Raw genomic sequence first — 18642 nt, forward strand, 5'->3', positions numbered from 1 at the left:
TTCATTCTTTTCAACTAATTGAGTGGCTTCCAACAAAAGTCAAATTAAGAGATACACATATAAAATGTCGATTCCTTAAAATGTCGATTCCTTAAAGTGATTAAATGCATGTTACATTTAAAGTACGTGGCTGCTAACATATTTTCGCAGATGGTATTTGTCAGAAGGGTTATGGTGTTCATAAACATATTGGGGATACTTTGGGATTTGAACCATGGTTTCTATAATTCTCTGGGTTTTCCGCCGCCTTAGACGACTGGGTCCAGGGACCCACCCTTCCCCAAGATGGTGTGTATTCTCTTGATGATTTAAGGGGCGGTGGGGCAGCCTAGTGGTTAAAGCGTTCGCTCGTCACGCCGAGGACCCGGGTTTGATTCCCAACATGGATACAACTCGTGAAGCCCATTTCTGGTGTCCCCCGCCGTGATATTGGTGGAATATTGCTAAACTCGGCGTAAAACTAACACGGCGTAACACATGCCTTCACACGTTACATCCCTTTACACGTACATAATTGACTTCATCTTCAAATCGCGCTAAAACATCCCTGTTGCAGCAATTACATAATTACCTTTCTCTGTCACAGTTTGTGATTGATTGACTGATGCAGTTAATAAATATTAAAAGATAAACTGAAAACGCACAATGAATTAATGTGATAAAAGCTTTAATCATATACATAAAGATTCGTTATATATTTTTACAAAGATCGGTCTAATAATATTGTGATTATTTTACAGACAATTGTATATCAAATGTCAGACATTAATTATCATATGTGATGTTTTATAATTCACAGGTTTTCAAGAACTTGAAATAAATAACACATCCGCCAAAGGACGGTATTTGTTTTCCTGCGAAACATTTACACCACAAGAAGCGACAACTGCTTCCGGCGAGGCGTGGTATAACCGCTGTCCAGAACATGACGACATTGCGTCACTTGAGAACGAGCTAATTTGCATGTTGACGATTGTATATAGTGTGTAACCTTGTTTGCACGCATACATACCTGTCACTTCGATTTGCAGATTCCACAGTAATTAACATACAAAATTAACATACATTTTTTAAAATGGTACAAATTACGGGACACAGTGTTTGATATTCAGTCGAGGATAGCGAAAAATACTTTTCCTCCTCACGAAACTTAGATCGAGCCGTAACTATTCTCTATAGACATGTCATCGGTCCAATTCTGCTTGATAATGTCTCTCGCTAATTAGTCTGAGCATGCCCAAGGTGTCATGTTAAAAAATGTTGCAAAAGGAACATAAAAATCGTTCGAAAAAAGGCATGACTGGCAGCAGCTGCCGAAAATATATATATTCTCTGTGAAAACAATCTGATTATACTGGAGCCTCTACCTGTATGATCGATCTGTTCGACATTGATACAGCGTCATCAGCGTCTGTCGAACACCAACACGCACGCAGCCTGGATGTACTGGAGACAGGAAATCATCCCCACACTGGACAAGGAAAACTCATCTCGTTAAACCTTCACATTTCGTGTCAGAAGCAATCAGAACAAATGATTCGTGCTATACTGTTATAAACTGCCATGTTATCTGCCTTCACCATGTTAGCGTCGGCCGGTCCATGAAGTGTTCAATGATGACCGCCGTCAAGGATGACCCGTGCTCGTCACCGTCTCTGTCTACCCCACGGCGTGGTCCGTTATCACAATAGCAGTCCATCACTTGATGTCCATCACTTAATCGAGTGCTTGGACCAGACTCGCCTTTGTACAGACAGCAGGCAAACAGGTGGGTTTGTTGAGTGCTGCAAGCACGCTATGTCGTGATTACATTATCACAAAAATAAACAGGTCAGACGACGAACACGCGCACCTGCTTGTGAACGCTTGTGAGTGAGTGAGTGATTGAGTAAGGTTGTACGCCACTTTTAGCAATATTCCAGCAATGGGCTTCAAACATTGTGATCATGTGGGGAATCGAACCCGGGGATTGAGGTGGCCTAGTGGTTAAAGCGTTCGTGGTTAAAGACCTGGTTACGATTCCCCGCATGGGTACAATATGTGAAGCCGAGTTCTGGTGTCCCCCGCATCTGGAATATTTGCTAAATGCGGCGTAAAAGACTCACTGACTCATTTATGAACGAGGCGTTGGAAATCTTTGGCTTGCTTTGTGACATAGTCCCAAAACAACAAGGTAAAACCAAGAAAGCAAACAAACCATGGTTTGGTAGAGAGTGCAAACTACTTACGATGTAAACGCTGTACTAAACTGTAGAAAACACAAAATGTACAACTGACACCGATAGACTACAATATCGCCAAGTAGCAAAATATTGTTAGACACAGTCAGAGCAATAAGCACAAACATTACCTGACTACCGAGAAAAACAAATTGCTCCAGGAAAGATTTTGTTTTGAAAGAGATTTTTCTTTGTATTCATTTTTTACAGTTTTCTTTGGATCCGAGAAAAGATTAAATTCTTGAAAATTATTAAGGCACGTGACCTAGATCTTGTTGTCAATAGTAACGTTATTGATGCTTTTGAAAGATATTGGCCACTCACCACAGGTACTATTCCTGGCACTTAAGCCAATATTTCAGCAAAAGGTGTACCGTCTGATCCAAACAATTACTGTACAATACTGAGTTGTCTTGGTAAGCTCTCTATTGGTGTTCTAAACTTACGATTAACCATTGCAAGGTCTTGAGATTGCAACTGTTTAAAAGAGTGGTCTAAATCCTGCCCTAACTACCATGCTTGTAATGACAGGGATGAGTTAATGTCAGAAAGCTGCACCACCGATACGAAGACAGTCTGGCTGATATAGTTTATTGCAGTGCAACACCGGAACATGTACGTAGCTACTGGCATTTAAGACGTCGCAAAATATCGTGGCCTATTATACATATAACATCTTTATCATCCAAAACTGTGTTCCACACGAGATATTGCTTTGTGAGATCATACGATATCTCCTAGGAGATAGATTTTGTACAATGCCCTGACAATGCTATGACGTCTTGAACTTGATGACGTCACAATGCTATGACATCGCTGCACTGCAAGTCTAATGGCAGTACAGTGTTCAGAGATGTACATTTTTCATTGAAAACTAATGAAGAGTTGATAAAAGTAAAAATATCCTCGGCAAGCCTCGGTATTTGTAACTTTATCAACTCGTGGTGATATATTTAATATCAAAAGACACTCAGGTGAGATTCTCTATATACTGTCCCATATCATGTATTCTTACTGAGTCTCAGTGCAGCAATGTCTTGAAAATCTACTACTCAGGCACATGCAGTGTTATTTTGAAATTAGGTGACGTGTTAATTTGACATCAAGACTGAAATACCATGACAAAACCTAATAATGCTATTATTTTTAAATGCCGGACAAGACATAAAAATGTGTGACTTTTACATATACTGTTAAAATCTATGTTGTAATCTATGGCATACCCAAATTATGCTAAAACATAACCCACAACACAGAAATATGCTGAAGTCCATGACGGATACAATCTTTATAACACACGCATCATCATCTTGAAATCCATAACCTAATGGATCACGTGTCGACACACAGTTATGACGAAATGCATGACGTGTCCACACATAGTTATGACGAAATAGATGACGTGTCCACACATAGTTATGACGAAATGCATGACGTGTCCACACATAGTTATGACGAAATGCATGACGTGTCCACACATAGTTATGACGAAATACATGACGTGTCCACACATAGTTATGACGAAATGCATGACGTGTCCACACATAGTTGATGTCCACGTTAAATGCATGACGTGTCCACACATAGTTATGACGAAATGCATGACGTGTCCACACAGTTGTGACAAATGCATGAGTTGTGTTATGACGAAATGCATGACGTGTCCACACATAGTTATGACGAAATGCATGACGTGTCCATGACGTGACGTGTCCACACATAGTTATGACGAAATGCATGACGTGTCCACACATAGTTATGACGAAATGCATGACGTGTCCACACATAGTTATGACGAAATGCATGACGTGTCCACACATAGTTATGACGAAATGCATGACGTGTCCACACATAGTTATGACGAAATGCATGACGTGTCCACACAGTTTGATGTTTGCTGATGCCACTATTGTTCATAATAACAATCCATAAACAGAACATCAACTTAAAGTTCTTGCGACATGTTCTGAAACTAAATGACGCATACATGTCCTTACAATTCAATTATTCGTTTGTTTTATTTTTGACACCCCACAGTATGTTCAGGTATGTGAAGACAGCGTGCAAATAGTAGAGTCTGCACCAGACAATCCGATGACTGACACCACGAGCATGAAAACAATGATCTGTATTATCGCCTCTTACGGCAAGCATTTGTATCAGCTTGTGACAATTGAGCATGGACAGTTAGACAATTAGACAACCCAGTGTCAACCAAGTCAGCGAGCCTGACGGCCCGATCCCGTTATTCGCCTCTGACAAGCATGGATTGCTGAATGAGCATAACAGCTGGTTAGAAAGTTCGCAACTGCATGCTATATATTTCTATAGGACCTTTTCATCCTCGATAATCTCCAGGGTATACGTTACGATCACTCTCCACTATACCCTGGATGCATCCACGGCTTGGCCCCATAATTATATTACCTCCCTTTGCTGGCTCTGCATTCTCACAGTAGCCAATCAGCTAAGCCGCCGTTACATCCGAGCTTGCCAATGCCGACAAAGATAGCGGTCGCAGTCACGAAGGTTTTTTCGCAGTGCCACTCAGATTTTTTAGGAAATAATACAGACAAATTGACTGATCTGAAACTTTCAAAAATATAAATAAAAGAATTCCTTCTACCTCTTTCAGAGTACCTCTGCATCAATTGTGTTGCCCAGTTTAAACGGTTAGATAATTTAGGAAACGAAAGTGATTTGTGATTGGTTCGCTCAACTTCCCAGCGTAGACACCTGATTGGATAAAAAGCCAGCCAAGGGGGGTAATAAAATCATAGGGCCAATAGCAAGCCGTGGATGCATCCAAGGTATAGTGGAGAGTTATCGTAACGTATACCCTGGAGATTATCGAGGATGGGACCTTTCATGCATCATAAGTTATATATGTTTGTTTGGTTTTTTAATTGAGTTTTCTTTCTTCTTTCCAATGCCAACGTGTCGGAATCCTCATGGGGCATAACATGATAATTGCGTTCATACAGCTGGTGGTGATTATCATTCAACAACAGTTGTACCTCTACGATTACGTGCCCTCGTGCACGTGGTTCCTCAGTCAGTTCCTGTCAAGTCCTCACAAACAAACAGCCGCTTGTCATCAATGCTGAGGTCTACTGTCAGTAGGTCGATGGTGTCTGAGGAGTTCACGGTGGTCACGATTTTCCAGGGAAGGGGGTACATAAAATGGTTGTAAATGTTATAATCACTGGGGTAGAGCTTTGCACTGTCCCACGTTGGGAGGTCCGCATTGCAACAGCGGTATCCGGCCACCCATACATTCTGGTCCCGTGTTGCTGAAACATAAACAGGCAAACAATAAAACTGTTTACAGCAAACAACTGTGCAATAAATGCTCGTATAAATAAACAACTATGTGCAAATGGTACGACATCGGGTATAGTTTATATCAAAGGCTTCGTTCATAGGCGTCTTCATTAATGACAAAGGAGCAATTGTATGGATTACAACTTTTTTGATATCTATATCCCTACTGACAAAGGGAAAGCCATCGTAACCCTGGACAAGACCCACTTCCCCACCCTGCTCAACTCTTTCCTCACCCTGGTCACCACCTTCCCCACCTTGGACAAGAACCATTTTCTCACCCTGGTCAACTTCTTCCTCACCCTGGACAACCTTATTTTCACCTTGCTCAAGTCCTGGTCAACTCCTTCCCCACCCTGCTCAACTCTTTCCCCACCCTGGTCAACTTCCTCAACCTGGACAACCCTATCTTCATCCTGGTCAACTTCCTCAACCTGGACAACCCTATCTTCATCCTGTTCAACACCTCCTCAACTCCTGCTCAGCTCCTTCCCCGCCCTGGTCAACTCCTTCTTCACCCTGCTCAACACCTGGTCAACACGTTCCTCATCCTGGACAACCCTATCTTTACACTGCTCAACTCCTGGTCAACTTCTTCCTCACCCTGCTCAACTAATTCCTCACCCTGAAGGAACTTTTTCCTCACCCTGGGCAACTTCTTACTCACCCTAGACAACTTCTTCCTAACCCCGGTCAACTACTTCCTCATCCTGGTCAACTACTTCCTCATCCTGGTCAACTCCTTCCTCACCCTGGATAATTCCTTCCTCGCCCTCCTCAACTACTTTCTCACCCTGGATAACGTCTTCCTCACCCTGGTCAACTACTTCCTCACTCTGAACAACTTCTTCCTCACCCTGGGCAAATTCTTCCTCACCCTGGGCAACTTCTTCCTCACCCTGGACAATACTTCCTCACCCTGGACAACTTCTTCCTCACCCAGGACAACTTCTTCCCCACCATGGACAACTTCTTTCTAGCCCTGGACATTTTACTTCCTCACCCTGGGCAACTTCTTCCTCACCCTGGTCAACTACTTCTTCCCTCACCCTGGACAACTTCTTCCTCGCCCTGGACAACTTCAGACAACTTCTTCCTCACCCTGGACAACTTCTTCCCCACCATGGACAACTTCTTTCTCGCCCTCGACATTTACTTCCTCACCCTGGTCAACTACTGACTCACCATTGTCAACTACTTCCTCGCCCTCGTCAACTACTTCCTCACCCTGAACAACTTCTTACTCACCCTGGACAACTTCTTCCTCACCCTGCCCAACTACTTCCTCACTCTGGTCAACTACTTCCTCACCCTTGAAAACTTCTTCCTCACCCTGGACAGTTTCTTCCTCACCCTGCTCAACTACTTCTTCACACTGGACAACTTCTTCCTCACCCCGGTCAACTACTTCCTCATCCTGGAAAACTTCTTCCTCACCCAGGAAAACTTCTTCCTCACACAGGACAACTTCTTCCTCACCCTGGGCAACTACTTCCTCACCCTGAACAACTTCTTCCTCACCCTGGAAAACTTCTTCCCCACCTGGAAAACTTCTTCCTCACCCAGGACAACTTCTTCCTCACTCTGGTCAACTACTTCCTCACCCTGGACAACGTCTTCCTCACCCTGGACAACTTCTTCCTCACCCTGCTCAACTTCTTCCTCAACCAGGACAACGTCTTCCTCACCCTGGACAACTTCTTCCTCACCCTGGACAACTTCTTCCTCACCCTGCTCAACTTCTTCCTCAACCTGGACAACGTCTTCCTCACCCTGCACAACGTCTTCCTCACCCTGGGCAACTTCTTCCTCACCCAGGCCAACTTCTTCCTCACCCAGGCCAACTTCTTCCTCACTCTGGTCAACTACTTCCTCACCCTGGACAACGTCTTCCTCACCCTGGACAACTTCTTCCTCACCCTGCTCAACTTCTTCCTCAACCTGGACAACGTCTTCCTCACCCTGGACAACTTCTTCCTCACCCTGGACAACTTCTTCCTCACCCTGCTCAACTTCTTCCTCAACCTGGACAACGTCTTCCTCACCCTGGACAACGTCTTCCTCACCCTGGGCAACTTCTTCCTCACCCAGGCCAACTTCTTCCTCACCCTGGACAACTTCTTCTTCGCCCTGGACAACTACTTCTTCACACTGGACAACTTCTTCCTCACCCTGGACAACTTCTTCCTCACCCTGGACAACTTCTTCCTGACCCTGGACAACTACTTCCTCACCCTAATCAACTACGTCCTCATCGTTTTCAACTACTTTCTCGCCCTGGTCAAGTACTTCTTCACCCTGAACAACTTCTTCCTCACCCTGGACAACTACTTCCTCACCCTGCTCAACTACTTCCTCACCATTTTCAACTACTTCCTCGCTCTGGTCAACTTCTTCCTCACCCTGGACAACTTCTTCCTCATCCTGGCCAACTACTTCCTCACCCTTGGCAACTTCATCTTCACCCTGGACAACTACTTCCTCACCCTGGACAACCTCTTCCTCACCCTTGACAACTTCTTCTTCACCCCGGTCAACTACTTCCTCACCCTTGGCAACTTCATCTTCACCCTGGACAACTTCTTCCTCATCCTGGCCAACTACTTCCTCACCCTTGGCAACTTCTTCTTCACCCCGGTCAACTACTTCCTCACCCTGGAAAACTTCTTTCTCGCCCTGGACAACTCCTTCCTCACCCTGGACAACTTCTTCCTCACCCTGCTCAACTTCTTCCCTACCATGGACAACTTCTTCCTCACCCTGGACAACTTTTTCCTCACACTGGTCAACTCCTTCCCCCCACCCTGATCAACTCTTTCCCCACCCTGGTCAACTCCTACCCACCCTGGCCAACACCTGAACAACTCCTTCCCCACCCTGGTAAACTCCTTCCCCACCAGAGCTACCATTAAGATCACCCGGCAAAGTTCACGTGACACTGTATTCTGTAATACCCCCAAACACCTGACAAAAGGTCTAGCACCTCTGGGTAATCCTACATGCCTACATTCTGTAAGGAGATATGTGACATAAACCGCTTTGTCAGCGATGACGTGTTGGGCCCTTTTCACGAACATTCCCCGAGACGACGTCCTATCAGTACTCCGCCTACCCAACCTGGACAGCCTACAAGACATGAGCCCCAGCATATGTAGACACCATTGTCCCCCTTACCAGTGCCTGCATCAACATCAAGTACTTCACCTGGGGAGGGACAGAAATCTACATGATTGACCCAGAAGAAGGAGCCCTGTCCACCACACCCCTCCAACCAATCTGCTGCTTTAGGAAAGTAAAGTCTGCATCTCGAGCAAGACCCTGGACAGCACCCCCAGCACCTGAACCATCAGCATCCTCGAGTCAAGTTCACAACAGAGAATGAGAGCAACTGTCTGCTACCCAAGATGTCTTTGTCACCAGAAGGTCACAGAACGGAGGAAACCAACCCGCACAGTACATATACTTTAGTTCCAACCATCCTCTCAAGACAAAATTCGGCATCATCTCCACCCTGACGAAATGATGGCTGGATGGCTTTAACTTCAGAATATTGAACTGTGGGAAATTTATTCGGCATTGGGAAGTCCACTGTTTGTAAATGCATTCACGAAGTTTGTCACACCATATGTGATGTTTGGCTTCCGGAATGTGTAACCTTTCCCCTAAATGAAGATCTGAAGGACGTGATACTAGGATTTGAACGCAAATGGTATTTTCGAAACTGTGCAGGAGCCCTAGATGGATGTCACATTCCTATCATTGCACTGCAGGAAGATCATGGGGATTATAGCCACCGTAAGGGCTGGTACTTCCTCATTCTCCAGGCCGTCTGTGATCACCAATATGTGATATGGGAGATAATAACATTGGAGGGGGAGTTCAAGAAGCCCAGGTGTTTTCTCTAATTATGAAATCTTACAACATCCAAACACTCTGTAATGATGATGACAGCGTCCTACTATTGATGGTCCCCAGCTTACAACATCTAAACACTCTGTAATGAAAGTAACAGCTGATGATAGCGTCCTACCATTGATGGTCCCCAGTTTGGTTCTGAGCGCTGTTCTCTTAGCCGAGGTCTCCAGTCTTATGAGCCTCTTGCTACGCCTCAGACACTCCGCCTCGGCGTCAAGCCAGCCCATGGGGCCGCTCGTGTAGATGTCGTACGCCATGTTGTTCACGGTGTCGGCGTAGTGTAGATACGGCGTTGGTGTCGTGGTAGTAGTAGGAGGAGCTGGCAGAAACAAATAGTAAAATGTGTGAATAAAGTGATTCGATACCTGAATGTCTTAATATTTGAGACCCGTGAAGGTCCGGGTTAGAATACTGACCTTCAGTAACCCATGCTTGTCGTAAGAGGCAACTAACGGGATCGGATGGTCAGGTTCGCTGGCTTGGTTAACACATGTCATCGGTTCCCAAATGCACAGATCGATGCTCATGATGTTGATCACTGGATTGTCTGGTCCAGACTCGATTATTTACAGACCGCCGCCATAAAGCTGGAATATGCTGAGTGCGGCGTAAAACTGAACTAACTCACTCACTTAAAAGCTGGAATTGTGTTCAAGCAAATATGTAGGATTCAAAATTGTGAATTATACTTTCTTGGTTTAAAATGCTTATTTCACACTTATTTCACGAAGGATTTACTGTGTCTTACCTGGTGGTATGATTTTCGCAAAGAAAATGTTGCCGACCTCTGCCGTAGTGTCTGACACCGTCACAATTACACTGTGACCTTGACATTGGTGGTTATTTGGGTTGTAGAAGACGCTTTTGCAAACCACGCTGCTAAGACACATGACAACACAGGCAATGTCTGACATGCACGCTTCGTGCACCCACAACACATCTGACGTGGAGCGTAGGTCGTCCATGACGGTGTTCCTGGTCCACATCCCGTCGTTTGTAATGCCCCCGTCGCCGGTGCCCGACATGATGATTGCCAACAGTGTACAGAAAACCGGAACCACGTGCGCCAATCGGCTGGGTATGAAACACATCATCTGGTGTCCGAGAACGAGATCTGAATCTTCGAGAACGTTCCTTGATGTGATGTATTACATGACTGACTGACTGAGTTAAGTTTTACACCGCTTTTAGCAATATTCCAGCAATATCACGGCGGGGTACATCAGAAATGGGCTTCACACAATGTACCCATGTGGGGATTCGAACCCGGGTCTTCGGCGTGACGAGCGAACGCTTTAACCACTAGGCTACCTCACTGCCCCTGTATTACATGAAAACGCGATCCTCTGAATCGACTTCGTTCACTTAGTTGAGTACTCCTTGTTGTCCTAATGACGTCACTTCTAATTATTCACTTCCGGGACGAGTTCCATGACCACAGATCTGGTAGGCAAGCAACCTTTGAAGAGAAACCAATATTTAGAGTGAACCAACAATCTAACAAAGAGTGAGTGAGTATGGTTTTACGCCGCTTTTAGCAATATTCCAGCAATATCACGGCGGGGACACAAGAAATTGGCTTCACACATTGTACCCATATGGGGAATCGAACCCAGGTCTTCGGCGTGACGAGCGAACGCTTTAACCACTAGGCTACCCCACGGCCCACAAAGAACACAAGACAAGGGAGAGTACTTCTCTTACTATGACAAACACTGAAGTAGGATACTGTATGGACCAAATAGTTTACTTTGAGTGTCCAACCATTTTATTGTATTTTGTTGGCTGGGGATTTTTTGTGAAAACTACATTAAAACCAGAAGAGCTTCGAAAAAATAATTATCCTTCAAACTGTTGAGAAGAAGGGTAAATTGTCAGCCAGCATAAATACATTGTCGCAAAATATGTTTGTAGATAATTGATATGTAGGTTCATAGGTTCGATTCAAAATATTTAGTTCTTCAGGCCAAACTGAAAAAATGCTTGGTCTCAAATGTTTGGGTGTACTGTAGAGGACGCAGAATCACAAGGAACTATATCAGAGAAATCTATACAACCATCTGTGGAACATTTCAACAAACTCCGAACACCCCGTGTCTTATGGTCAAATATAAATATACATGATTATACACCAGAAAATCAGTCATGACAAGAGGTGTTCGCGAAAAAGGGGAACATGCCCTACCTGACCAATAGCAACCACTATCCGCAAATTTCCATAAATGTGAGAACTGACAAAATAGGTTCTTCAACCTATTTTGAGTTGTTCTTTCAGACATTGAAAGTTCATTAAACAAACCTCTCTAGTTTCCACAAGACAGTAGGTACGAAGGAATTGGTTTCACTTGATACACATCACAACGTGAACGCGACTGTCTCAAATATCCACGCTTCTCCCTTGGCTTGTTCCACAAATATTCTTGATATACGTGCTCACTTTGATTTTGTTCAAATCAATCTGTTACATAATGCCAACCCAGCCTCTTCAATGTAATCCTCTGCCTGAAATATCACATCCAATCGTTCGGGAATAGCTACCACTCTGTCAGTTTCCACCCCATCGGAACAATTATATAGCGTCAATACCCTGTACAAACTTCCAAACTGGTTCCCCGGGGGACTGTCATTACTGTTTATCTGGCGTCTGCCACCCGTATCTAGCCAATCAGATTTCACGAATGTAATCCATTCCTTCGCCAGTGGACATAAGATTAGTTGTCACGTGCATGGTGGTGCTATTTACCAATCACATCCCACACAACAGCTTAGTGAGGCTTTAGTTCTTTCCGGATTCCATAAGCTGTCGTCTGCTATCGAAGTTGTCGTTTGTCCTGATTGTTGTCGTCTGCTGTGTTAGTTACAGTCTGTCTGTTACTTCCATTGCTGTTTGATCCGTTAAATGTTCTCCACCATCTTAGTTGTCATATATCAATCTGTTTATTGTCGTATGTTACAGTTGCTGGTGCTTGTTTGATGCTATTGACAAATCAATGGAATCTCCGCCATAGAAACTGAATAACATGTTGTTTTGGCAGAGATTTCTTATGAATGTGGAAAGGGTTTTGTCCCTTTTATTTACGCCTTCCAATTTAAAACTTGTGAAGATGCTGGTTAGAATTGGTCAAAACAAAACCATGATTGTCATAAGAGGTGACAAACGATATCTGGTGGTCAGGCTCGCTAACATGGCTGAGGCTTGTCATCGTATCCCAGTTGCGTTGATCTATGCTCACGGGATTGTGATGTCTTTAACCACTGGATTGATCGTAAGTCACTTGAACCTTAGCTGAAAGACTGATTTTACAGAAAGGTTGCTTCGTGAAAGGAGCTCAGATTGCTTGAATATTGCCGAATGAGGCGTTAACCAATAAACAAACAAAAGGATTTGAAACTAGGTGAGGTGAGGTGAGGTGAGGTGAGGTGAGGTGAGGTGATGTGAGGTGAGGTGAGGTGAGGTGAAATTGGGTTTAACGTCGTGCTTGAGAATATTTCGCTCATATGACGACGGGCATGCGTGTGTATGTGTATGTGCGGCTGCTTGTACTAGCCCAGACTGAAGCTGGTTTTATAGTGCTAGCCCACTGACATACCATGCCGCAGTGAAGCATGAATACCCCACTCAGACACATTATACTGACTCCGAGCCGAACAGTCCTTGTTGTACCCATTAATGCCGAGCGCCAGGCAGGGACCAACAAGTACCATATTTTAACGTCTTTTGGTATGACGCGGTCGGGGATCGAACCCGCGACCTTCCGCTCTCCGGGCGGACGCTCTATCCACTACACCACGGAGGCGGTCGATTTGAAACTATTAAATCGAAATCTCGGTTGTGTCATTATCGATGTGATTTATTCGTGCGCACGTCACATCCCACTCCTCCAACAGATTCAGATTTTTAAGAAAATTGTATCTGTATGTCATGGATTTGACCAACTCTCATTAAAGATGGTTCATCCAATAAAAAACCCAATTCATTAATAACTCTTCTCGCGCGTGAAGTTTACAGCTTTAGCTCTTTGACGTGTATGTTTCTCTTAAATCGGTAGACTTCTCGTGTCTGTCCTGATGTGACACAAATATTGGGATGAATGTGTTGTTACTGCTGATATTGATCTCCACCATGTGTTGGTGAACGAGTGCGGTCAGATAAGTTATATTGTGTCAAGCATGAATGCACGTATCTACAGTTCACGGTCAGTCGACCAAGTTATGATACTAATATAGACCGAGTGGTTAATGATGCATTGATATTCCTGTGTGACACTGTTCCACTACCCTACTTCTGAGCCATCTATGAGAATTGAAATAAGGTTGTCAACGCAGTACGAGAGTCATGCAACGCGCACGTTCAATCTCAATGTCATGACCCCTACTTTATTGTTGACGTCATGCAACGCGCACGTTCAGTCTCAATGTCATGACCCCTACTTTATTGTTGACGTCATGCAAAGCGCACGTTCAATCTCAATGTCATGACCCCTACTTTATTGTTGACGTCATGCAACGCGCACTTTCAATTGCAATGTCATGACCCCTACTTCATTGTTGACGTCATGCAACGCGCACGTTCAATCTCAATGTCATGGCCCCTACTTCATTGTTGACGTCATGAAAATCGCACGTTCAATCTCAATGTCATGACCCATATTGTTGACGCCATGTTTACCGACGTAAATGCGAAAACGCATCAAAGGCTATCACCGTTGACGACAACCACATGGCTGAACGACTTTAAACCTGTGATGACACCAGGTACTAGAACTGGTGTCAAGGATGAACTACAATACAATGAACCACATGAACTATAATACCATGAACCACATGAACTATAATACAATGAACCACATGAACTACAATACAATGAACCACATGAACTATAATACAATGAACCACATGAACTACAATACAATGAACCACATGAACTACAATACAATGAACCACATGAACTACAATACAATGAACCACATGAACTACAATACAATGAACCACATGAACTACAATACAATGAACCACATGAACTATAATACAATGAACCACATGAACTACAATACAATGAACCACATGAACTATAATACAATGAACCACATGAACTACAATACAATGAACCACATGAACTACAATACAATGAACCACATGAACTACAATACAATGAACCACATGAACTACAATACAATGAACCACATGAACTATAATACAATGAACCACATGAACTATAATACAATGAACCACATGAACTACAATACAATGAACCACATGAACTACAATACAATGAACCACTTGAACTACAATACAATGAACCACTTGAACTACAATACAATGAACCACATGAACTACAATACAATGAACCACATGAACTACAATACAATGAACCACATGAACTACAATACAATGAACCACACTGACCGGCTCCATTTGCTGAACACGATCTACTCAGTCGTTACTGTCCATACTATACAATAGTAAAGAATAATGACAAGTATTATGGATATACAACTTCTTTAATTCTGTGGAGGCGACGTTTCGACATAGATTCTAATGTCGTTGTCAAGCAAGTGATACATGAGTAAACAAATTGAGAGAATGTGTACATGAATATATATCACATCCGACATCACATCCGACATCACATCCGACGACTCATCCGACGCCTCTTGAAGCAGCAAGCTGACATAGACGTCACCTTCCAAAGAGGCAACAGCATCCAGAACCTCTTACAGGCCACAGGAAGACCTAGGTCGTCCCAGAAGCAAGACCCCTCAGGTGTGGTTTACCACATAGAATGTGACTGCGGTGACTCCTATGTTGGAGAAACATCAAGGCCACTCACCCTCAGGATCAAGGAACACCAGGCTTCGGTTAGGAAAAATGATTCTAAATCAGCCATTGCCGACCACATCAAAGACCATCCTAACCACACCATCAAATGGGACAAAAACCAAAACCATAGAAAAGAACCAGTCAGACTACAAAATTCATAAACTTTTGGAAGCAGTACACATCAAGAAGATAGGACCCACCCTCAACAGAGATGAAGGATACTACATTCCCCATCACTTGATCAAGTAATCAATATATTTCTTGTGTACATTACCTGTTTCATTCCAACCATGTATATCAACCCCATCCATTGTATAAACATCCACCTGGCTTCCTATCAGTTGTATAAGCTCTAGTTCAGTCCTTGTATATCACCCTTCTGGCTTCCTACCAACCTACTCAATCTCTTATACAAGCGTTGTACATCAGCCTCATTTATTGTATAAACAACTCATTCCCTATCTACTGTAATAACAACTCCTGTATTTATTCTCTCAATTTGTTTACTCATGTATCACTTGCTTGACAACGACATTAGAATCTATATCGAAACGTCACCTCCACAGAATAAAAGAAGTTGTATATCCGTAATAATTGTCATTATTCCTCATCAACTCAACTACTAAAATGCCCATCAAAGAAATTATACAATAGTAGTTACTGCACATGTGATCCACTCGTGGCCTGGTTCAGTGACTCTACCCAAGCGTCATTTAACGTACGTCCTCTGGGTATCCTAACAGCTAAGTAATCAGCACATACTGGAACTCTGTGAACCTCTGTATTATGTATATACTAATCCCTTAGCTCTCTGGGATGAACAAGTACCAGGAACAGGGTCACAGTCACAGACTGATGAGAGTAGCTGCTTCAAGTACAGAAAGGTTCATGTCTCCTCAATACATTTGGTTAAGTGTCGAAGTTCTATTTAGCCCAGATGTGTACCCCTGGTGCAATTCTGAAGGGGTTGGTGGCTAAAATATGAAAAGTAATAAAATCTAACTATTACATTACCTTTTTGGATTTTAACCTAATTTGTTTGACTCCGTCCATATGTGTGCGAATAGCTAGACCTGAATCATTAGCAGCATGTATGTACATGTATTTTCATTTTCATTTCTGTTGTTGCTGTTTTGTCTCTAATCCAGTAGCCACTCCACGTTTGACTACCACATTCCCAGACAATCGGTCTATGTTTCACCATTAAGACCAGACTAGTCAAACTGCAGAACATAAGTGGTATTACAGCTTCATATTCTTTATATTTCCCTATTGATAGGCTTCTCGCCAATGTATCGGTTGAAATTGAATTTAGAAAACCATAATGTTATCTGTGTACCGTCTCGCGGACCCCAAAGTGTAATACGTAAAGGTATAACAGGTCTTGACAATGCATTATGTGTACTCTTTATCCCACTGACTTATACTTATTACAACTTACATTCAATATCTTTGCAAACAGGTCGTATACACACTTGTAAGTATGGAAGTATATATGTAAGGTCATACTTATCTCATACTTTGGTAACCCCCCGTGAAGATCCGGGGTAGAATAGGTCTTCAGCAACCCATGCTTGCCACAAAAGGCCACTATGCTTGTCGTAGGAGGCGACTAACGGGATCGGGTAGTCAGGCTCGCTGACTTGGTTGACACATATCGTATCCCAGTTGTGCAGATCGATGCTCATGCTGTTGATCACTGGAGTGTCTGGTCCAGACTCGATTATGTACAGACTGCCGCCATATACTAGTAGTTGGAATATTGCTGAGTGCGGCGTACAACTAAACTAACTCTCTCACTCACTCACACTGGTAATTTTGTAACGTTTTTTTTGCCCGTAGCTGGAATTGAAGAGATGCAACAAGGAGTGAGTATACTGTGTCTGAGTGGTGTATCCACCTTAATTTGTAGCATGGTATTCCCATGAGTGAGTATGGTTTTAAGCCGCTTTTAGCAATATTCCAGCAATATCACGGCGGGGGACACCAGAAATTGGCTTCACACATTGTACCCATATGGGCGTGACGAGCCAATTCTTTAACCACTAGGCTACCCCACCGCCCCGTCTTCCCATGAGCGCACACGTACAGGCGCATACACATACAATCAGACGCGTAAACGCACACGGAAGCACACTGCATGAATACTTTTCTCTAAGTACAATAATCTTGAGCGCGATATAAATCCCAGTTGACTACACCTTAATCGGTCAAGAGTCGACTATAATGTGAACCAGATATGTACAACACCTGGCTGTTGTTTGTCCACACTCCACAAAATGGACTCAGTGCTTATCTACCTGACGAGCCCTTGGTATCTTGAGAACAGATTCTTAGAACAACTGAACCCCGGCCCCGGGAAACAAAGAATCTGTGTTGGCTGTTCAGTATGGGGTTATCGCTTTCTCGTCTCGTGTTATCGCTTTCTCGTCTCGTGTTATCGCTTTCTCGTCTCGTGTTATCGCTTTCTCGTCTCGTGTTATCGCTTTCTCGTCTCGTGTTATCGCTTTCTCGTCTCGTGATATCGCTTTCTCGTCTCGTGTTATCGCTTTCTCGCTCTCTAGCCTCCGAATTTTAAGGCGAGAAAGCGATTGCCCTAATCACCCACCATACATCAGCTGTGTCCACAGGCTGTGGGGAATACATAGGTTTCTCAACATGATGTGCTATGTAGCTATTTGGGGGAATTTACGTACTAGTGAAGAAAACATGGACACCTTGCATAGAATCGCTCGCTGGTACTTTTGCACTTAACGCAAATCTGTTGGTCTGTCTTTTCAGGATGAATTTTTCATATAACTGTCATTACGGAAGACCTGGTGTGATGAGCCACATGGGTATGTTGTGGGAATATCAACTCTGGTGTCCCCCACCCCCTCAATTGATCTTGCTGAAAACATACTCACATCTTACTGAATGTTAAAACTGAATTATAACTGAACTGTTCACTCTGCGCAGTTTAACTCATCTGTTGTGCTGGGTGGTTGATACATTTGATTCAACATGTTATAGTAAGATGATAATATCATGCCGCTTTAACCTCCATTTCAGATAAACACACTCTTCAAAAGAAGAAACGCATAAGCCATTATTAGAAGGTGAGGTGAGGTGAAATTGGGTTTTACGTCGTGCTTGAGAATATTTCGTTCATATGACGATGTCCATGCGGGTGTATGTGTATGTGCGGCTGCTTGTACTAGCCCAAACTTAAACTGGTTTTATAGTGCTAGCCCACTGAGATACCATGCCGCAGTGAAGCATGAATACCCCACTCAGACACATTATACTGACTCCGAGCCGACCAGTCCTTGTTGTACCCATTAATGCCGAGCGCCAGGCAGGGATCCAACAAGTACCATATTTT

General features: G+C 43.6%; 1 protein-coding gene across 1 annotated transcript; it reads right to left on the minus strand.

Moving 5' to 3' along the window:
- Positions 1-5253: 5253 nt before the first annotated feature.
- Positions 5254-10607, minus strand: LOC124257622. The gene is made up of 3 exons (XM_046691725.1): positions 10207-10607; positions 9574-9777; positions 5254-5512 (listed from the first exon to the last, which is right to left on the minus strand). The coding sequence occupies exons 1-3, from the start codon at positions 10550-10552 to the stop codon at positions 5271-5273; spliced, it is 792 nt and encodes a 263-aa protein (XP_046547681.1). The 5' UTR covers positions 10553-10607; the 3' UTR covers positions 5254-5270.
- Between the last annotated feature and the right edge of the window lie 8035 nt (positions 10608-18642).

Source organism: Haliotis rubra, unplaced genomic scaffold, assembly GCF_003918875.1.
Source record: "Haliotis rubra isolate DU_JTF1 unplaced genomic scaffold, ASM391887v1 Scf67, whole genome shotgun sequence".
In the NCBI taxonomy this organism is placed as follows: Eukaryota; Metazoa; Mollusca; class Gastropoda; order Lepetellida; family Haliotidae; genus Haliotis; species Haliotis rubra.

Excerpts from the sequence above, each read along its gene's own strand:
- LOC124257622 (XM_046691725.1), bottom strand. The coding sequence starts at position 10,552 with ATGATGTGTTTCATACCCAGCCGATTGGCGCACGTGGTTCCGGTTTTC. Across the intron at positions 9,778-10,206 it reads TGCGAAAATCATACCACCAG|CTCCTCCTACTACTACCACG; the intron begins GTAAGACACAGT and ends TGTTTCTGCCAG. Across the intron at positions 5,513-9,573 it reads CAAACTGGGGACCATCAATG|CAACACGGGACCAGAATGTA; the intron begins GTAGGACGCTAT and ends TTTATGTTTCAG.